Source organism: Ranitomeya imitator, chromosome 1 (assembly GCF_032444005.1).
Source record: "Ranitomeya imitator isolate aRanImi1 chromosome 1, aRanImi1.pri, whole genome shotgun sequence".
NCBI lineage: Eukaryota > Metazoa > Chordata > Amphibia > Anura > Dendrobatidae > Ranitomeya > Ranitomeya imitator.
The window spans coordinates 1047153739-1047177218 of NC_091282.1; the positions used below are offsets into that span (position 1 = coordinate 1047153739).

The 23480-nt window shown below is 43.0% G+C and overlaps 1 protein-coding gene across 1 annotated transcript in view; it reads right to left on the minus strand.

The window, feature by feature from the left end:
* Positions 1-3104: 3104 nt before the first annotated feature.
* The window catches only part of LOC138656671 (protocadherin-23-like), a 280858-nt gene continuing 260482 nt past the window's right edge, over positions 3105-23480 (minus strand). The window contains exons 5-6 of the mRNA XM_069743773.1: positions 5857-6864; positions 3105-3307 (exon numbers count right to left, since the gene is read on the minus strand). Of these exons, the coding sequence (XP_069599874.1) occupies positions 3105-3307; positions 5857-6864 (1211 nt within the window). The remainder of the gene's footprint in view (positions 3308-5856; positions 6865-23480) is intronic.

Sequence of the window (23480 nt, forward strand, 5' to 3'; positions counted from 1 at the left end):
AACCTTAGCATAAGGATAGTAATTAATAATGAAGACCAGAAATAGAGTGATATATAGAGAGCACTAAGCTCTGTAGCGGGAGAGCAATGGCGTATCTATCATGCCTAAATATGGTTTCTAGTAGGTTTGTATACTTCCATGGTTTTCATTCAACTTAGAGCCATGACATTATGACAATCAGTGTCCATATGACTTATTAGGGCAGAAGAGCATTATTACAGGAGACCCTCCCGCTGTGTGAACAGAGAGCAATGTGAGTGGGTCCCACTCCAGGAAATTAAACAATTTCATGTATTACATAGTCCATATGAACTCACAATGGCTGCAGGAGTATGGACAGACACCGACTCCCTGTAGAAGAGTCCGTCATAGGGGTATGTGCACACAATGTTTTTAGACGCCGGCATACACATATCGTTTCGCTGTAGAAGATACTTCAGGAACACACTAGTGGTGTTTTCCCTGAAGTGTCTTTTCTGACATAATCTTTTGTGGCAGTTTTGCCTCTGCCATTTTTGCTTATTCCATGCATTAGGCCGGTTTCACACGTCAGTGGCTCCGGTACGTGTGGTGACAGTTTCCTCACATACCGGAGACACTGACTCACGTAGACACATTAAAATAAATGTGTCTCTGCAGATGTCAGCGTGTTTTCACGGACCGTGTGTCCGTTTGCAAAACACGGAGACATGTCAGTGTTCGTGGGAGCGCACGGATCACACGGACCCATTAAAGTCAATGGGTCCGTGTAAACACGTACCGCACACGGATGCTGCCTGTGTGCCATCCGTGTGCTGTTCATGTGCGTTTTTCCTGTCATAGGGTTAAAATTGAAAAACATGTTTCAATACACGGACGCGGACACACCTACAGCACACTGACAGCACACGGACCATAAAAACGGACACACGGACATCACACGGATCCCACACGGATGACCTACGTGCACACACGGACACGGATAACTCCGGTACCATTTTCTCTGGTACCGGAATTATCTGGACGTGTGAGACTGGCCTAAGATAGTGGCAGGGTCTAAGTGTAAGCCACCAGAAGAATGGATCAGTCACTTTTTTAGCCACTTCACGACTTTTGAAGCCTAAAGCAGTCATAAGAAGTTACATATAGACAGTAAGTAGTTTTCATATTGCTATGCATGCGTTCACTCTTTTTTTGGCATTTCTTAGAGTTTTTTCAGGAAAGTGTCAGGCGGAACCCGAAAAACACATCTAAGGGTACGTTCACTTTAGCGTTTTGCGGGGCTGCGTCGGGCGTAAGCGTCAGGGCGCAGAGGACGCAGCAAGTTGCATTTTTTTTGCGTCCAAAATCATGCCAAAAAAGGACGCATGCGTCACAAAACAATGCGTTTTGCATGCGTTTGCGTTGTGCGTTGCGTCGCCGACGCAGCCCCGCACAACGCAAATGTGAACGTAGCCTTATGGAACTAGGAAAGTTCCATTGTGGCTAATTTCTGACATTTCATACCAAAATGATGAATACTAGTTATTTGTAGTCAAAGCATAATTATTACTATCAGTAAATAGATGTCTTTTATTTTATTCAAGGGATCTCTAAGAGAAACCCAGTTGCCCATCACTCTTTTGAGGCAAAGATTATACAAATATGATGTTACCTTTCACTGTGCTCCAGTAGGTGGCGCTATATCACCAATGATAATACAGCCAGCACAGTCTGGTAGCACATTCATTGTACCAGTTTATTTGCAGGCATTAGGCCCATTTCACATGTCCATGCTTCCAGCACGTGTGGCATCCATTCTTTTTCACAGATACCCCACAACAGCCACAACACAAGCAGGGATGACCAGCCGCGAGACACACAGGATGTCGAAGACAAGTTATGGGTCCGTGTGCTCTAGATGTTTTTCACGGACCCACAGATTTGTTTTGGCCATTTTTTATCCATGCACACAGACATGTGAATAGCCCCATAGATTATAATGGGTGTGTGTGGTATCCATGAAAAATACTGACAGAACATAGACGTCTGACTTAAGGCACCTTCACACTGAACAACTTAACGATATCGATAGCGATCCGTGACGTTGCAGCGTCCTGGATAGCGATATCGTTGAGTTTGACAGGCAGCAGCGATCTGGATCCTGCTGTGACATCGTTGGTCGGAGCTAGAAGGCCAGAACTTTATTTCGTCGCTGGATCTCCCGTAGACATCGCTGAATTGGCGTGTGTGACGCCGATTCAGCGATGTCTTCCCTGGTAACCAGGGTAAACATCGGGTTACTAAGCGCAGGGCCGCGCTTAGTAACCCGATGTTTACCCTGGTTACCAGTGTAAATGTAAAAAAAACAAGCACTACATAGTTACATTCCGGTGTCTGTCGCGTCCCCTCGCCGTCAGCTTCCCACACTGTGTCAGCGCCGGCCGGCCGTAAAGCAGAGCACAGCGGGGACGTCACCGCTCTGCTTTACGGTTGGCGCTTAGACAGTGCAGGGAAGGTGACGGCGAGGGACGCGACAGACACCGGAATGTAAGTATGTAGTGTTTGTTCTTTTTTACATTTACACTGGTAACCAGGGTAAACATCGGGTTACTAAGCGCGGCCCTGCGCTTAGTAACCCAATGTTTACCCTGGTTACCCGGGGACTTCGCATAGTTGGTCGCTGGAGAGCTGTCTGTGTGACAGCTCTCCAGCGACCACACAGTGACGCTGCAGCGATCGGCATCGTTGTCTAGATCGCTGCAGCGTCGCTAAATGTGACGGTACCTTAAGGCCTTACATATAACACCGCTTTGGGTTTTTGAGTGAAGTAAAAACAAACACTTTATGAATTCTTTTATTCCTTTACAGGGTTCTTCCTGCACTGGGGTCAATTGTTTTTTAACTTAAATACAACTATTGGAGGCTACAAATCATTTTTTCAAATGGGTTTCATTAAAAATTGTAGCATTGTTTGGCTTTTACATGCTATTGTTTTTTACATGCTTGTTTTCAAAATCATTGATTAGAATGGGACAAATGGAAAATCACATTTCTATATAACACACTTTTTAGGGTTTTAAGACCATTTGTTGTAAGCAGATGATATAACCACTAGATGGCAGATTTATGCGCTAAATAAAAGTTCAGCCCCGACAAACCTTTATATGCAGCTGCTTTCCTGATGACAACTGTGGAAAGAAAGGCTTGTTGTCATTAAGGTCAGTGACTGTGATGTAAACTGCAGCTGTGGCATTGCAGCGCGGCGTGCCATGGTCAGTCACCAACACACTGAGGTGATGATACGCTTTATGTTCACGATCTAAGGCTTCAGAATTTATCACTTCACCTGTGCAAAGTAAAAGTGACGACAATAAGGAATTTCAACGTATAAAATTGTCCGCAGTCTGTTATCATCTAGAAGACTAAAGGCCCGATTCATCATTGCATCTACAGAATTTTTTTGTTTTGTTTTTTTTTTCAGCTATTTTTTATTTGCACGTTATTCTTCTTTCAATTTTTTTAATGTCTCTTTCATATTTTGTTTGATTTTTTATATTTGCTACTATGGGTGCAGTTTGGGGGTTTCCAGATGGTTTTGTCTGATCCATCAGTTGTGACTTTTTGGAGCAAACATATTCCAGTCTTACCTCCCGCCAAAGTGGTTTTATGTATGCCTGAAATATTTACATAAATGTTGTGTCATTTTAGAAGCCAATGTGATGCTTTGCACTAAAAAGTCACAAAAAGAGTAAAAGACAAAAATAAATAGAATTTTGGATTTTTTTTTTCAGATTCAGGAACCAGGTGCTTCATTTGGAAGAATTTGGCTCAAAAAAGTTAACGAATATCACAAGCTAAAAAAACTCTAAAAAAAAAGAGAAAAATGGCTTTAAAAAATGCACGTGATGAATCGGGACTCGATTTAAATTCAGTTGAGTAAAAATGCAGACCAGAAAAATGGTAAATATTATAAAATAAATCCAGACCCAAAAATAAATATGTACCCCTAAATAGAGAGCTCTAGTTAGAACCTAATATAAATAATGAGGTCTATCCAGACCCCACATGAAATCTTATATATGTATAATTGTCTAAGGGGTACTTCCGTCTGTCTGTAACTAACTTCCGTAATGGAAATCCCACATCGCTGATTGGTCATGGCCAGCCGGGCGCGACCAATCAGGGACAGGCTTTGTCCGGCCGTGAATTAGCCCCTCCCTACTCTCCTCAAGTCAGTTCCCCTCCCTACTCCCCTCCATTCTGTCAGTGTGTCGCCCCATCCCGGACCAACTTTTTACTATCGATGCTGCCTATGCAGCATCAATAGCAAAAAGATATAATGTTAAAAATAATGAAAACAAAATTGTGCTATTCTCACTTTTCGACGTCCACCGATGCACACGATGCTGCCGCCAGCTTCCGTTCCCAGTGATGCATTGCGAAATTACCCAGATGACTTAGCTGTGTTATATACTGTGTGGCCTGTGTTATATACTACGTGGGCTGTGCTATATATTACATGGGCTGTGTTATATACTGCCTGGCTGCTATATACTACGTGGGCAGTGTTTTATACTGCGTGGGCTGTGTTATATACTACGTGGGCAGTGTTATATACTACGTGGGCAGTGTTGTATACTACGTGGGCTGTGCTATATACTATGTGGCTGTCTGTGTTATATACTACGTAGCTGTTATACATTACGTGGCTGTGTTAAATAATACGTGACTGTGCTATATACTACGTGGCTGTGCTAAGCGCGACGTACATACATACATATTCTAGAATACCCGATGCGTTAGAATTGGGTAACCATCTAGTAGACAATAAATCTACTTTTCCATAGAAAAAACAGAGAATAACTAGACAGAAAACAGTCCACACTAAATGCTGACCCCTGGAAAAATGCATACTTAGACCAGAGCCTTCTAAATAAATACAGACCTTAAAAAATGAAGAGGCCATGCCCCTAAATAAATACAGGCTCAAAAATACATATCTAGATAAGACCCTAGAAATATAAAACCTCCCTCCCCACCAAACTTTACCTTCCAATAACCATAGACTTCAAATATTGACTTTTAGGAATCCTACTTTAAAATAGGTGGCACTAGAGTTCAAGTCCTATTACTCTTTGTATATATATTATTTCCCAGAAAAACATTGAAAGACCTCTACGTTTTCCTACACTGGCATGTCAGGCATATCACTTTCCACAAGAAGAAACATTACCCCTATGACCCCATTCAGAGGCCTCTCATACAGCCAAATCAGATCTCATGCTTTGCACTGAGGAGTGGCAACACCCCGGAACACATGTCTGCAAATTGGGATTCTGGTTTTGCTTTTATACTAAGTCAAGTGTCAAGGATCAGTAAAGGGTCAATAACAATGTTTTGGATTGTTACTTCCAAAAGGTGGAACTAGAGTTCAAGTCCTTTTCTTCTCTCAAGATGCAATTTTCATATGGAATAAAGATGTCACTTTCCAAAATGCAGATCATGCTATGCCACAGTGATTAGGGTATGATATCTCCTACTCCTGGGACTGTATGACACATTAAGGATGACTGCTACCTAAGGACTCTGTATTTGGAGTATTTTCTTGAGTGGACACTAAGAGCATCACACACAAAAGGAAAAGAGACCTGGATTAGGTCCTTATCCTTTCTATCCTAACCAGAACAACAACTAAAATTAGTATGCAAAACTTCCAAATGTTTCCCTAGTTCTCATGTTTTGTAAAGACACAAGGACAGATGTTTCCATAAAGTGATACAATAACGTAGATAGCACAAGTAATAGTACTTGCACAACCTGATCATGAAATGGCTCATGTTCTTCTCCACCATCATACAAAAATATATTAAGTACTAGCTGTTTGTGTGGCATTACCTGTCTTAGAGTTGATATGGAAATAATTTTCCTCGGAAAGCAGAAAGTATGAGAGCTGTCCATTCCTCCCAGAGTCCATGTCCAGTGCCCTGATTGTCCCCATCACACCATGAGGAGTGGGACTTTCAGGAACAGTGAAGAAATAGATATGCTGATTGAAAACTGGGAAGTTGTCATTTTCATCTACAACCTTCACAATTACAGAAGTGGTTGCAGTCTGATCCTCAACCGGGTCCACACTTCTCGCCACCACAATCAGATTGTATAAATTAGTCTTCTCATAATCCAGAGACAGACGTAGGAAAATCCATCCTGTGTTACGATCTATTCCAAACGTAACAAAATCTGCAGGGAGTAAGGAGTAAATGATTCTAGGCTGCTGACTTTGTGTCCCGCCATGATAGGCTTTCACCTGAATGATTCGAGAATTTATAGTGAAATCTTCACTGATTTCAACTTGATGGACCAAATTTCCGAAAGTCAAAGCATGACCACGATTGTTCCTTATGACACTGATAGTTAATGTTAAAAGGGAACTCAAGGGAGGGTGTCCATTATCTTCTGCCATGATTAGGAGAATATGCTCACAGATCATTGTTAAAGTTGTGTTGAGATATAACATTCCGAGGTTGGGCTCTATAGTAAACATGTCTTGCTTTTCATTAACTATGCTGTAGGTGATGAATCCATTATAGCCATCATCGATGTCTTCTGCTTGTGCAATGTACAGTGCACTGCCAGGAGGAGTTGTCTGGAGTAGGTCTATTCTTTCATTCACCCTTGAAAACATGGGTGGGTTGTCATTAACGTCAGTAATGGTAATGTTAACGTATGTGATGCTGAAGACAGGGGCGCTCCCTAGCTGTGACTGTATGGTGAGAACAACAAAGGGATGAGATTCATGATCCAATTGCTTGCTTGTCGTAATGATACCAAATTGGGAATTTATGGAGAACATCTGATGTGGATCACCCGACAAAATTCTGTATGATACAAGATCAATGGAATCTGAAGAAAACAATAGAAAACAGAATAATGTTATTTAAATAGAGCAATACATTATAATAGTTGTCTCCCAACATGCGGGCAAACAGGTAAGGCAAAAAGTATTCACAGTAATGCATGTCAACCTACAGAGCTGTATACTGACATGATATTGTTTTATGTGCATCAATATATGTAGTTTATATCAATAATAAGACATACAGATAGGGAATTTAGATTGTGAGCCCCATCGGGGACAGCGATGATGATGTGTGCAAAAACTGTAAAGTGCTGCGGAATATGTTAGCGCTATATAAAAAATAAAGATTATTATTATTATTACTAATAAGGGATTTTTCTTTTAAATCAATTATTTATCTAATTATCTAATTATTAATGTGAAGCTCCACCTCCAATGTCTAACTACCATTTAAAGGGAACTTGTCGGGAACGTTTTGGCTATTGAAGCTAGTGGTAAGGCTATTTAAGTTCTAGGGTAGTACAACAATACAAATAATACTTGTTTTGTAGTAATCTGGGGTGACTTGAGATATCAAGCTTTGAAGCCAAGTGTAAATTTCCATTAGGGGGGGTATCGATGCGCTTCCCAGCTAATTTGCATGTGGCTTCAAAACTTGATGTCTCAGCGCCAACACATCAGAATACTGAAAGACAGGTATTGTTTTTATTTTATTTTTCTACCATCATACCATTAGTTTCAACAGCAACATTATGCTGACACTTAGGGCTCATTCAGATGGCTGTATTTTCGGCCTAGCATATTTGTGCTCAACAAACAGCACACTGATCTAATAGTGACCAACAGACCTGTGCACACCAATGCGTTTTTACGTGGACCAATATTACAGATTACACTTGATTTATGGACCAGACTAGTCCAGGTCAATAACAAGCAGCTTGTGCGCTCATCTGCTATGTGGAGGAGCACATGGTGTTGCCCATGGAGCCAGCCAATTTATGGACGTGACTTATCCATGTCATAGTACGGACGTCTGAACCTGCCATTAGATTGAAAATCATTTCCTTGAAGATCAACCTTTCTCGAACCCGGATGCATACGGTTTTGCAAATATTTGGATGTATACCAACCATACAAGTATTTGTGAAAAAGTACTTTACTTAGCATAAAGTTTTGCCACACATTTGGCTAGCAGTAGTCTATAGGCACATTAGACATGCAGATTTGTTTGCAGATTTGACGGCAAAGAAAAATTCATTAGTTATTGTATGAATTACAAAAAAAAACAGCCTGAAGACCATAAGCTGGCAATGTTATACGAGAACAGCCTTTTCAGACTATAGTAAAAGTAATCCTGTGACAGATGGAGAATAATACATGCTGCAGAACTGTTTAGCTAACGCTGCAGTAAATGTACTATACAAGCAATTATAAGTTTACTTAGATGCACCATCTGCAAACGACAAATCAAAGTGAAATTATGCTGAGAAAAAACTCTTCTTTAGTTTCGTAAATACTTCAGTGGGGAAGCAGCAAAAGGCTATTTGTAAAAATAAAAATAATAATGTTATTTTCATAGCGCCAACAATTTCCGCAGCAAATTACATTTAGGTGAAGACATGTACAAACAAAAAAGACATTACAAAGTAACACATCGTTCAACAGTTACAATATTAGTAATTGCCCTGCTTACAAGCTTGCAATCTATAAGGAAATATGGGGGACACAATAGGTAAAAAGTGCTGGTCGTGTGTGTTCCAGCCATCATTATAATCAATAGGGCATTTCAAATATGCCGATCACCAGCCAGTATCTGTCTAAGTACTGTTACCAAGTGCGAATGCGAGCACGGAGGATGTGAAGAAAGATGAATAGGAGGGATCAGATTCTGACAAAAATTTAGAGGGAACACAGAAGAATTAGATTGGGGTACGCTTGTATGAAGATATGTGTTTTTAAAGCACGCTTAAAAATGTGGGGTTAGGTACAAGTCGTACCGGCTGGGGTAGTGCATTCTAGAAAACTGGCGCAGCACAAGAAAAGTCTTGGAGAAGGAGGTGTGAAGTTCAAATTATGGAGGATGTTAGTCTTAGATCAGTTGCAAAAACGGAGTGTATGGGTAGGTTGATAGACAGAGATGAGAGAGGAGATATAGGGCGGTGCAGAATTGTGGAGAGCTTTGTGGGTGAGAGTGATAAGTTTATAATGAATTCTCTAGCAAATAGGTTAACAGTGCAACGACTGGCACAAGGTGGAGTCATCGGCAGAACAGAAATACGACCCTGGCTGCTGCATTCAGGACGGATTGGACAGAATAAAATTTGGTTAACGGGAGACCGATAAGTCGAGAGTTACATTAATCAAGATGATAATGAATAAGAGTGACAGTAAGAGTTTTTGCAGTTTCAAAGGTGAGAAAAGGTCAGATTCTGGATGTTTTTACGATGCAGGTAACATGAGGGATCGGATATAGGTTATAAAGGATAGTCCTGTGACAAATACAACCCCAAAACAGAGTGTGCTGCCAGGGAGTCATGGTTGAACCTGAGAAGGAAACATGAGAAGTTCAGTTTTGGAGAGACTCAGTTTCAGATAGAAGGAGGACATGATGTTGAAGACAGCGGACAGACAATCCCTGGTATTTTGTATTAAGGTGGAGGTGATGTCAAAAGAAGAAGTGTATAATTGGGTGTCATAGAGCTATGATAGAGAGATGATACTGGAAACCAAATCTGCTGATGGCTTGTCCAATAGGGGTGGTGTATAGAGAGAAGAGGAGAGGGCCTAGGACCCGACAATAACCAGCTTCACTTTACTACACAGATATAGGGTGTGTGGTTTGCACTGGCAGACAGATATGGAAACCAGCAAACTTTGCATATGGGCTGGTGGAGCATTGCGTCAGGTTTGTTTTTTGAGTCCCCACCTAGTCCTGACTCCTTTGTAGACTTATATTTTTTATATAGCTATAGAGAATGGCGGATTAAGAGCCCTGGACAGTTTAGCAGGTGTGCCCTTCCCCCCTCAGGTATCCGAAGTATCACGTGGCATGTCACATGATCCCCTTTGATAGATCATGTGAAAGGTCATGTAAGTAACACACAGGTGCTTTGGTGCACATCTGTAGATGGAAAACGACAGAGATAGAGGCGCCCATAGCACGCCACGCACTATACACAACATAGTGATATACAAAATACAGCAGGGGTGGATGATTATTTTCTAAAGCGGTCACATGAGAGACCGTGACTGTTGTGGAGGCCAAACCAATAGGTTGAAAATAATTCTGCTCAATATTAATATTAACATATTAATTAAAATTAATATAAAAAATATTTATATTACTTATTATTGAGTGGAATTAAGCAAACTGGCATCCACATATAAATAGTATGAGCACCGGCATAGCCCTCTACATACAATATGAGCCAGCCACATAGCAACTTACATATGATATGAGCCCCCACACAGCCTACTATATACAGAATGAGGCTTAACATAGCCCATTACATACAGTATGAACCCACACACAACCCCCTACATACAGTATGAGCCCTCACATAACCCGTAATATACAGTATGAGCCCCTACATAGCTACCTACAGTATGAGCCCTCACATTGCTCCAAGACGCAGTATGAGCCCCCACATAACTCCCTATATACAGTAAAATCCCCACATAGCTCCCTATCTACAGTATGGGCCCTTTCATAGATTTCTATGTAAAATATAAGCCTCCTATATACAGTCCCCACATAGCTCCATAGATACAGAATGAACCCTCACATAGCTCCAGAGATACAGTGTGAGCCCTCACATAGCACCCTATATATAGTATGAGCCCCCTAAATACAGTTTGAGCGCCCACATAACTCCCTATATGCAGGATGAGCACCCACATAACCCCCTATATAACATAAGGGTCCCCCCATAGCTCTCAATATACAGTATGAGTGCGCACACAGTCCTCCTATATAAGGGTATGTGCCCCCACATAGCCATGTACATACAGTATGAGCACACACAGCCCCTACATACAGTATGAGTCCACACACAGACTCCTATATACAGCATGTGCTCCCACATAGCTACCTATACACAATATAAGCCCCACATAGCCATCTATATACAGTATGAGCCCTCACAGATTCCAATATACAGTATGAGACCCCACATATCCACCTATATACAGTATGAGCCCCTACATAGCTCTTTATATACAGTATGAACCCTCAGATAGACTCCTATACACAGTATGAGCCTGCATACAGCTCCCTGGATAGATTATGAGCCAGCACATAGTTCCATAGATACAGTGTGAGACCCCCATAGCCTCCTATATACAATATGACCCTCACATAGCTCTCTACATACAGTAAGAGCCACCTATATACAGTATGAGCCCTCATATAATTCCCTATATGCAGGATGAGCCTACACATAACCTCCTATATACAGTATGAGCCCCTACATACAATATGAGACCACACACAGCCCTCTATATATAGTATGACTCCACACACAGACCCCTATATACAGCATGAGACCCATGTAGCTACTTAGATATAGTATGAGCCTCACATGGCTCCTTAGATACAGATTGAACCCACATATAACTCCCTATATACATTATACACAATACAAGTCCCACATAGCCACCTATGTACAGTATGAGCCCTCACAGATTCAAATATACAGTATGAAACCCCACATATCCACCTATATACAGTATGAGTCCCTACATGGCCCCATACATACAGTATGAGACCACACACAAACCCCTGTATATAGCATGACTCTACGCACAGCTCCCTATATACAGCATGAGCCCCCATATAGCTACCTAGATACAGTATGAGCCTCACATAGCCTCTTACATACAGTTTGAAGCCCCACATAACTCTCTATATACAATGTATACAATACAAGCCCCACAGTCACCTATGTACAGTATGAGCCCTCACAGATTCCAATATACAGTATGAGACCCCACATAGGCTCCTATATACAGTAAGAGCCCCCACATACCCACTATATACAGTATGAGCCCACACATAGCTCCCTAAATACAGTATGAGCCCCCATATAGCCTCCTATATGCAGTAAGACCACCACATAGCCTCTTATATACAGTGTGTATATAAATACATATATACAGTATTAGCCTGCACACAACCTATATACAGTATGAGTTCCCAAATAGCTCTTTAAACACAGTATGAGCCACCACATATGTGCAGTATGAGCCCCCACATAGCCCCCTATAGACAGTATGAGCCTACACATTGCTCCCTAAATACAGTATGAGCTCACACATAGCTCCCTAAATACAGTATAAGCCCCCACATAGCCTCCTATATGCAGTATGACCCCCACATAGCCTCTTATATACATTATGTATATACAAACATATAGACTCCAACATACAGTATTAGCCCGCACATAACCTATATACAGTATGAGTCCCCAAATAGCTCCTTATACGCAGTATGAGCCCCCACATATATACAGTATGAGCACTGTTGTGAATTCTGTGGCTGAATTCACTCCTGTGGTCACAAGTGGTATTGCAGCCTCTGGGCTTCCTCCCTCAGGTGTTTTGGTGAGCTCGTTGGCTGCCTTGCTATTTAACTCCACCTGAGTCTGTCTTCCTTGCTCCTTGTCAATGTTCCAGTGTTGGATCTGAGCTACTGCATCTTTCCTGTGGCCTGCTGCTCTGCTAGATAAGTGTTACTTTGTTTTTGTTTCCGTTTTTTCTGTCCAGCTGTGCTATTCTCTTTTGCTGGAAGCTCTGAGACGCAAAGGGTGCACCGCCGTGCCGTTAGTTCGGCACGGTGGGTCTTTTTGCCCCCCTTTGCGTGGTTCTGCTTTAGGGTTTTTTGTAGACTGCATAGTTCTCTTTGCTATCCTCGCTCTGTCTAGAATATCGGGCCTCACTTTGCTGAATCTATTTCATTCCTACGTTTTGTCTTTTCATCTTGCTAACAGTCATTATATGTGGGGGGCTGCCTATTCCTTTGGGGTATTTCTCTGAGGCAAGTCAGGCTTGTATTTCTATCTTCAGGCTAGTCAGCTCCTCAGGCAGTGCCGAGTTGCATAGGTAGTGTTAGGCGCAATCCACTGCTGCTTTTAGTTGTGTGAGGATAGGTTCAGGTATTGCAGTTTGCAGAGATTCCACGTCTCAGAGCTTGTTCTATTGTTTTTGGGTTATTGCCATATCACTGTATGTGCGCTGATTACTGCACACTGTGTTGCCTGATAGCACAGCATAACAGTACAAGGAGCCCAAACCAATGATTCTCAATAGAGGGAAAAAAGAAGTCCTGACATCATTTTTTTTTCCTCAGCTCTGTCTTCAGTTTTTTTTTTTTTTTCCCCTAGACATTAGAGTGCTTCAGGACACAGCTGTGGACATGGATATTCAGGCTCTGTGCTCCTCAATGGATAATCTCGTTATAAATGTACAAAAGATTCAAGATACAATTGATCAGAAATCTATGCTAGAACCAAGAATTCCTATTCCTGATTTGTTTTTTGGTGACAGAACTAAGTTCCTGAGCTTCAAAAATAATTGTAAGCTATTTCTGGCCTTGAAACCTCATTCTTCTGGTAATCCTATTCAACAGGTTTTGATTATTATTTCTTTTTTGCGCGGCGACCCACAGGACTGGGCGTTTTCTCTTGCGCCAGGAGACCCTGCATTGAGTAATGTTGATGCGTTTTTCCAGGCGCTTGGATTGCTTTACGATGAGCCTAATTCAGTGGATCAGGCTGAGAAAAATTTGCTGGCTTTATGCCAGGGTCAGGATGATGTAGAAGTATATTGTCAGAAATTTAGGAAGTGGTCAGTACTCACTCTGTGGAATGAATCTGCACTGGCGGCTTGGTTCAGAAAGGGTCTCTCTGAAGCTCTTAAGGATGTCATGGTGGGATTTCCTATGCCTGCTGGTTTGAATGAGTCTATGTCCTTGGCCATTCAGATCGGTCGTCGCTTGCGCGAGCGTAAATCTGTGCACCATCTGGCGGTATTGTCTGAGAGTAAACCTGAGCCTATGCAGTGCGACAGGACTATGACTAAAGTTGAACGGCAAGAACACAGACGTCTGAACAGGCTGTGTTTCTACTGTGGTGATTCCACTCATGCTATTTCTAATTGTCCTAAGCGCACTAGGCGGTTCGATAGCTCTGCCGTCATTGGTACTGTACAGTCCAAATTCCTTCTGTCCATTACCTTGATATGCTCTTTGTCATCGTATTCTGTCATGGCGTTTGTGGATTCAGGCGCTGCCCTGAATCTGATGGATTTGGATTATGCTAAACGTTGTGGATTTTTCTTGGAGCCTTTGCGGTGTCCTATTCCGTTGAGAGGAATTGATGCTACACCTTTGGCCAAGAATAAGCCTCAGTACTGGGCCCAGCTGACCATGTGCATGGCTCCTGCACATCAGGAAGTTATTCGCTTTCTGGTACTGCATAATCTGCATGATGTGGTCGTGTTGGGGTTGCCATGGCTACAAACCCATAATCCAGTATTAGATTGGAACTCTATGTCGGTAACCAGCTGGGGTTGTCAGGGAGTACATGGTGATGTTCCATTTTTGTCTATTTCGTCATCCATTCCTTCTGACATCCCAGAGTTCTTGTCTGATTTTCAGGATGTATTTGAAGAGCCCAAGTCTGATGCCCTACCTCCGCATAGGAATTGTGATTGTGCTATCAATTTGATTCCTGGTAGTAAATTCCCTAAGGGTCGTTTATTTAATTTGTCCGTGCCTGAACACACCGCTATGCGCAGTTATGTGAAAGAATCCCTGGAGAAGGGACATATTCGCCCATCGTCATCACCATTGGGAGCAGGGTTCTTTTTTGTAGCCAAAAAGGATGGTTCGCTAAGACCGTGTATTGATTACCGCCTTCTTAATAAGATCACTGTTAAGTTTCAGTATCCCTTGCCATTGATATCTGACTTGTTTGCTCGGATTAAGGGGGCTAGTTGGTTTACTAAGATTGATCTTCGTGGTGCGTATAATCTGGTGAGAATCAGGCAGGGAGATGAATGGAAAACGGCATTTAATACGCCCGAGGGTCATTTTGAGTATCTGGTGATGCCGTTCGGACTTGCCAATGCTCCATCTGTTTTTCAGTCTTTTATGCATGACATTTTCCGTGAGTATCTGGATAAATTCCTGATTGTTTACTTGGATGACATTTTGATCTTCTCTGATGATTGGGAGTCTCATGTGAAGCAAGTCAGAATGGTTTTCCAGGTACTGCGTGCTAATTCCTTGTTCGTGAAGGGATCAAAGTGTCTCTTCGGTGTGCAGAAAGTTTCATTTTTGGGGTTCATCTTTTCCCCTTCTACTATCGAGATGGATCCGGTTAAGGTCCAGGCCATCCAGGATTGGACTCAGCCGACATCTCTGAAAAGTCTGCAGAAATTCCTGGGCTATGCTAATTTTTATCGTCGCTTCATCTGTAATTTTTCTAGCATTGCCAGACCATTGACCGATTTGACCAAGAAGGGTGCTGATTTGGTTAATTGGTCTTCTGCTGCCGTGGAAGCTTTTCAGGAGTTGAAGCATCGTTTTTGCTGTGCCCCTGTGTTGTGTCAACCAGATGTTTCTCTTCCGTTCCAGGTCGAGGTTGATGCTTCTGAGATTGGAGCAGGGGCGGTTTTGTCACAGAGAGGTTCTGGTTGCTCAGTGTTGAAACCATGTGCTTTCTTTTCCAGGAAATTTTCTGCTGCTGAGCGTAATTATGATGTGGGCAACCGAGAGTTGCTGGCCATGAAGTGGGCATTCGAGGAGTGGCGTCATTGGCTTGAGGGAGCTAAGCATCGCGTGGTGGTATTGACTGATCATAAGAATCTTACTTATCTCGAGTCTGCCAAGCGCTTGAATCCTAGACAGGCCCGTTGGTCGTTATTTTTTGCTCGTTTTGATTTTGTGATTTCGTACCTTCCGGGCTCTAAAAATGTGAAGGCGGATGCTCTGTCTAGGAGTTTTGTGCCCGACTCTCCAGGGTTATCTGAGCCGGCGAGTATCCTCAAGGAAGGAGTCATTGTGTCTGCCATCTCTCCTGATTTGCGGAGAGTGTTGCAGAAATTTCAGGCTAATAAACCTGATCGTTGTCCGGCCGAGAAACTGTTCGTCCCTGATAGGTGGACTAGTAAAGTTATCTCTGAACTTCATTGTTCGGTGCTGGCTGGTCATCCAGGAATCTTTGGTACCAGAGAGTTAGTGGCTAGATCCTTCTGGTGGCCATCTCTGTCACGGGATGTGCGTGCTTTTGTGCAGTCCTGTGGGATTTGTGCTAGGGCTAAGCCCTGCTGTTCACGTGCCAGTGGGTTGCTTTTGCCCTTGCCGGTCCCGAAGAGGCCTTGGACACATATTTCGATGGATTTCATTTCTGACCTTCCCGTTTCTCAAAAGATGTCGGTCATTTGGGTGGTCTGTGATCGCTTTTCTAAAATGGTCCATCTGGTGCCCTTGGTTAAATTGCCTTCCTCCTCTGATTTGGTGCCTTTGTTCTTCCAGCATGTGGTTCGTTTGCATGGCATTCCTGAGAATATTGTTTCTGACAGAGGTTCCCAGTTTGTCTCGAGGTTCTGGCGAGCCTTTTGTGGTAGGATGGGCATTGACCTATCTTTTTCCTCGGCCTTCCATCCTCAGACTAATGGCCAGACCGAACGAACCAATCAGACCTTGGAAACATATCTGAGATGTTTTGTTTCTGCTGACCAGGATGATTGGGTGTCATTTTTGCCGTTGGCTGAGTTCGCCCTTAATAATCGGGCCAGCTCGGCTACCTTGGTCTCTCCATTTTTCTGCAATTCTGGGTTCCATCCTCGTTTCTCTTCAGGACAGGTTGAGTCTTCGGACTGTCCTGGTGTGGATTCTGTGGTGGACAGGTTGCAGCAGATCTGGACTCAGGTAGTGGACAATTTGACCTTGTCCCAGGAGAAGGCTCAGCTTTTCGCTAATCTTAGACGCCGTGTGGGTCCCCGACTTCGTGTTGGGGATCTGGTTTGGTTATCTTCTCGTCATATTCCTATGAAGGTTTCCTCTCCTAAATTTAAACCTCGTTTTATTGGTCCGTATAGGATTTCTGAGATTCTCAATCCGGTGTCTTTTCGTCTGACCCTCCCAGACTCCTTTTCCATACATAATGTATTCCATAGGTCGTTGTTGAGAAGATACGTGGCACCTATGGTTCCATCTGTGGAGCCTCCTGCCCCTGTTTTGGTGGAGGGGGAATTGGAGTATATTGTGGAGAAAATTTTGGATTCTCGTGTCTCTAGACGGAAACTCCAGTATCTGGTCAAATGGAAGGGTTATGCTCAGGAGGATAATTCCTGGGTTTTTGCCTCTGATGTCCATGCCCCAGATCTTGTTCGTGCCTTTCATGTGGCTCATCCTGGTCGGCCTGGGGGTTCTGGTGAGGGTTCAGTGACCCCTCCTCAAGGGGGGGGTACTGTTGTGAATAATGTGGCTGAATTCACTCCTGTGGTCACAAGTGGTATTGCAGCCTCTGGGCTTCCTCCCTCAGGTGTTTTGGTGAGCTCGTTGGCTGCCTTGCTATTTAACTCCACCTGAGTCTGTCTTCCTTGCTCCTTGTCAATGTTCCAGTGTTGGATCTGAGCTACTGCATCTTTCCTGTGGCCTGCTGCTCTGCTAGATAAGTGTTACTTTGTTTTTGTTTCCGTTTTTTCTGTCCAGCTGTGCTATTCTCTTTTGCTGGAAGCTCTGAGACGCAAAGGGTGCACCGCCGTGCCGTTAGTTCGGCACGGTGGGTCTTTTTGCCCCCCTTTGCGTGGTTCTGCTTTAGGGTTTTTTGTAGACTGCATAGTTCTCTTTGCTATCCTCGCTCTGTCTAGAATATCGGGCCTCACTTTGCTGAATCTATTTCATTCCTACGTTTTGTCTTTTCATCTTGCTAACAGTCATTATATGTGGGGGGCTGCCTATTCCTTTGGGGTATTTCTCTGAGGCAAGTCAGGCTTGTATTTCTATCTTCAGGCTAGTCAGCTCCTCAGGCAGTGCCGAGTTGCATAGGTAGTGTTAGGCGCAATCCACTGCTGCTTTTAGTTGTGTGAGGATAGGTTCAGGTATTGCAGTTTGCAGAGATTCCACGTCTCAGAGCTTGTTCTATTGTTTTTGGGTTATTGCCATATCACTGTATGTGCGCTGATTACTGCACACTGTGTTGCCTGATAGCACAGCATAACAGAGCACCCACTTAGCACCCTATACACAGTATGAGCCCTCACATAGCCCCCTATATATAGTATGAGCCCACACATAGCACCCTATATACAGTACGAGCCCCATATAGCATCCTATATACAATATGATCCCCATATATACAGTATGTACCTCATATAACTCCCTATATGCATGATGAGGCACCACATAGCAACTTAAATACAGTATGAGCCCTCACATAGAACATATATATAGGTTCACATCCCATACACAAATTTAAAAAAACAATAACACATATTCACCTCGCTCCCAAACCCCTCGCACTCTGATCCAGTACCTGAGGCTCCACTTCAACATGTGGCCAGCGTATACATGCTGGCGCGCACCAGCACCACTTGATGACATCACTGTTGGCATGTCACATCAGAGACTATGGAAGAACCCCTGGAGCTGCTCTGCCATTCTGTATAGTTGGCAGTGGAGTGCCAGGAAAGCCCCCTGCTGGGATATGTGCACCATGGCGCACAAACATTATATTGTGGGCAATCTGGTAATAGGCCCCCGGCAGTAGCCCATATTGCTCTCATTATAATCTGCCTATAATTCTACTACAAACAACTAAAACCAAATGTGCATTCTGGTTCTGCCCTGTCGAGGGTAGAGCTAAGTACTGCAGAGCGCATGTGCCGGAGCTCTTTGACCTTTCACGGCACCAGCGCACTGCAGTACTTTGCTCTGCCCTCAAGAGGGCAAAAGAGATGTGTCAGCCACACGAAGCAAGCAGGAGGGCAGCATCGCAAGAAGAAGGGAGGCGCCGGACCAAGAAAAGCGATACGCATAGGACCAGACCGCCCCGCAGGTGAGCATAATAAAAGTAATTTTTCTTATCTCACAGGTCAGGTTGGGGACAGATATACAGCATTATTCAATGCTGTATATAAGCCCTGAAAAGTGATGGCCATATCTCTTATCAGCCAAACCAGGTAACAGGTTCCCTTTAAGTTATATAATAGAATAGTATGCTTGGTTATGAATAAATATAACAAGGCTTCTCCCTTCTCAACTTAAGTGAACTTTATAGTTGATGCAGAAAAGCCACATATATTTTATCCCTACATCTTTTTTATTTTTTGCTCTTAAGCTTAAGCTGCACATGTACATATTAAACAATCTGTCACCATGACATACTGTACCCTCAGATGTAATTATTTACATACTCTTTGTATATTTCTTCTATTTTATGGACACTGTGTTAGCTTCAGGCGCTTTACGCATTATATAGTTATTTCTCATTTATTTCTTTGGAAAGCATATTATTTTGACAAAATGTGCACAATAAAAACAAACATTACCTGCAAATTTACTAGTTTATTATCTTGAGCTCAACGATGTTGAGAGTTGTAAGAAAGTGCAGTTTACAATGCTGTAGTGTTTTATCTAGATCTAAGAAAAACATGGAACATTTATTTCGGCTATATCTGTGCTATATCTTTGCCAGTTCCACTTAAAGCTCTGAATACTCTGGCAGTGGTAATATTTCTATTAGGTTAACATGCAGTTATTCAATGTTAAACTGCATAGAAATCATATGGTCAAAATGTGTTATGCCATGATGCCAACCAAAATCTTCTGATGACAAAGCTGTAGGTTCACCCAACCTGACCAAGGGTATTCATTTCTAAAAAGTCTCCTCATTAGATAACACTGAGACTACACTACTAAAGTGGGATTGTGGCCTCTCATTTATTTACTTCCATGTTGGTGATGTGTGGCTATTGCTGCTCTTGTATCCTCATTAGTGTTGAGCGATACCTTCCGATATTTGAAAGTATCGGTATCGGGTGGTATCGGCCGATACCGGCAAAATATCGGATCTCGCCGATACCGATACCCGATACTGATGCAAGTCAATGGGACACAAATATCGGAATGTATCCTGGATGGTTCCCAGGGTCTGAAGGAGAGGAAACTCTCCTTCAGGCCCTGGGATCCATATTAATGTAAAAAATAAAGAATAAAAATAAAAAATATGGCTATACTCACCCCTCCGACGAACCCTGGCTGTCACCGCTGCAAGCGTCCGCCTCCGTTCCTGAGAATGCAGAGAGTGAAGGACCTTCGATGACGTTGCGGTCAGGTGACCGGTCACCTGACCGCTCACGTGACCACTCACCTGACCGCGATGTCATCGAAGGTCCTTCACTCGCTGCATTCTTAGGGATGGAGGCAGAGGCTAGCAGCGGTGACAGCCAGGGTTCGCCAGAGGGGTGAGTATAGCCATATTTTTTATTTTTATTCTTTATTTTTTACATTAATATGGACTCCAGGGCCTGAAGGAGAGTTTCCTCTCCTCCAGACCCTGGGAACCACACGCACCGCACACACCGATTCCGATATCACAAAAATATCGGAGCTCGGTATCGGAATTCCGATACAGCAAATATCGGCCGATACCCGATACTTGCAGTATGGGAATGCTCAGCACTAATCCTCATGCAAGTTGAGAGACCGGATGACATGGATCTATTAAAGTTTGAATTTGCTGATTTCGCCAAATTTTTCACAAAAAAAATAGATTTCTGGTAATAAATTTGTATGAATCGCAATAGTGGAGAGCCTGTAATTATTCTGAAAATACATGTGGGGGGGAGATATGAGAGCGAGAACCCTATTGACCAAAAGACTTTGCACTTTACAGGAGAGAGAGAGGAACATGGTGTCCATAAGAGCTTACACTCTACAGTCTACAGCAAGAGAGATGACCCTGCTAACCATAACAGCTGACACACTACAGAAGAGAAAGACATATCCAGAGATTCTGGAGATGGAAAACTGCTCTGCCATACAAACTATGCTCCAATTGTAACCACAGGTACTGACCACCACTATACAAGATAAGACAATCCGTAATAAGCCATACAGTGTTTTGCAAAAGTATCCACCCTCTTGGCTTTTTACTTATTTTGTTACATTACAACCTGTGCTAAAATATTTTTGTAATCAGATTTGTGTGTGATTTATCAGCACTAAATAGTATAAGTTGGTGAAGTGAAATGAGAAAAATATAGGCATAAATTAAATTTATGGGATCAAGAAACTAATAATTGGCATGTGCATATGTATTCACCCCTTTTGCTCTAAAGCCTTAAAAATTTATTTTGCAAGCAGTTACCTTCAAAAGTCACATGGTTAGTGAAAGGAAGTCTGCCTGTGTACAATCTAAGTGTCACATGGTCTGTCAGTATATGCACTCCTTTTCTAAAAGGTAACACCAATAAACAAGAGGCTCCACTAAACCAACAACCCCATGAAGACAAAGGAGATCTCCAAACAAGTCAGGGACAAATTTGTTGAGAAATACAAGTCATGTATGGGCTATAAAAAAATATCCCAATCTGTGATGATCCCCCGGAGCACCATAAAATCCATTATCATCAAATGGAAAGAACATGATACCACACCAAACCTGCCAAGAGAGGGCCGCCAACCAAAACTCTCAGCCCGGACAAGGTGGGCATTAATCAGAGAGGCGGCACAGAGACCAAAGGTAACACTGAAGGAGCTGTGGAATTCCGATGCAGAGACTGGAGTATCTGTTCAAACGAACACAATAAGCCATACACTCCATGGAGTTGGCATTTATGGAAGAGTGGGCAGAAAAAAATCCTTTAATTACACACAAGAATTGTAAGGTTCATTTTGTGTCTCCCAAAAGACATGTGGGAGATTCCCCAAATCATTGAAGGAAGGTTCTATCGCCAAATGAGACCAAAATTGTACTTTTTGGCCAGCAAGGTAAACGCTATGTTTGGCACCAAACCAGCACAGCTCATCACCCTAAGAACACCAGCAGCAGGGACAGGAAAAATGGTCCAAGTTGAGTGGAAAAGGGATCGTACAAAATACAGGGATATTCTTGGGCAAAACCTGTCTGTCAGTGATTTGAGACTCGGGTGGACGTTCAACTTCCAACATGACAATGAAGCAACACTCAAGTGGTTTAATGGAAATCGTGTAAATATTTTGGAGTGGCCTAGTCAAAGCCCAGTCCTTAATCCAATTGAGAATTTGTGGTCAGACTTAAAGATTCCTGTCCACCAGAGGAAACCATCTAACTTGAAGGAGCTGAAGCGGTTTTCTCTAAAGGTACTGTCACACTAAGCGACGCTGCAGCGTTACCGACAACGATCCGGATCGCTGCAGCGTCGCTGTTTGGTCGCTGGAGAGCTGTCACACAGACAGCTCTCCAGCGACCAACGATGCCGGTAACCAGGGTAAACATCGGGTTACTAAGCGCAGGGCCGCGCTTAGTAACCCGATGTTTACCCTGGTTACCATCGTTAAAGTAAAAAAACAAACACTACATACTTACCTTCCGCTGTCTGTCCCCAGCGCTCTGCTTCTCTGCTCTGGCTGTGAGCACAGCGGCCGGAAAGCAGAGCGGTGACGTCACCGCTCTGCTTTCCGGCTGCCCGGCGCTCACAGCCAGAGCAGAGAAGCAGAGCGCCGAGGACAGACAGCGGTAGGTAAGTATGTAGTGTTTGTTTTTTTACTTTAACGATGGTAACCAGGGTAAACATCGGGTTACTAAGCGCGGCCCTGCGCTTAGTAACCCGATGTTTACCCTGGTTACCAGCGAAGACATCGCTGAATCGGTGTCACACACACCGATTCAGCGATGTCAGCGGGAGAGCCAGCGACTAAATAAAGTCCTGGCCTTTCTTCCCCGACCAGCGACATCACAGCAGGGGCATGATTGCTGCTGTGTGTCACACTGGACGATATCGCTAGCCAGGACGCTGCAACGTCACGGATCGCTAGCGATATCGTCTAGTGTGACGGTACCTTTATGGAATGGGCAAAAATCCCAGTGGCCAGATGTGGAAAGCTCAAAGAGACATATCCAAAGCAACTTGCAGCTTTAGTTGACTCTACAAAGTACTGACTTTATGGGGATGAAGAGTTATGCACAATGAAGTTTTCAGTTATTTTGTCCTATTTGTTGTTCACTTCAAAATAACAATTAAACAAAATGTTCACAGCTGTTCTTTACATGAACTGATGCAAATCCTCAAAAAAAACTGTGAAATTCCCAGTTGTGAAGTAGTGAAACACAAAAAATGCCAAGGGGGTGAATACTTTCACAAGCCACTTTAGCTGCAGGGCATTATAGTGAGGCCAGCAGCAATGCAAAGTGGCATTAGCCCACTCATTGATGCTTCAGCACTGTGAGAAATGGGAACAGACAAGATTTTTTTTTGCAAATTGTGAATAAATTTCAAACTGTTCTAATTCACGTGAAATTTGACTCAAACTCGATCCTCTGTACATCAATCTTCTCATCTCTACTAACTATACAACAAATTCTGAGTTCTACATTCTCTTTTTTTGTTCGGTCAAATTGAACCCACTCAAATTTCTATGGAAAATTATTACAATCAATTTGAGTAAAATGAT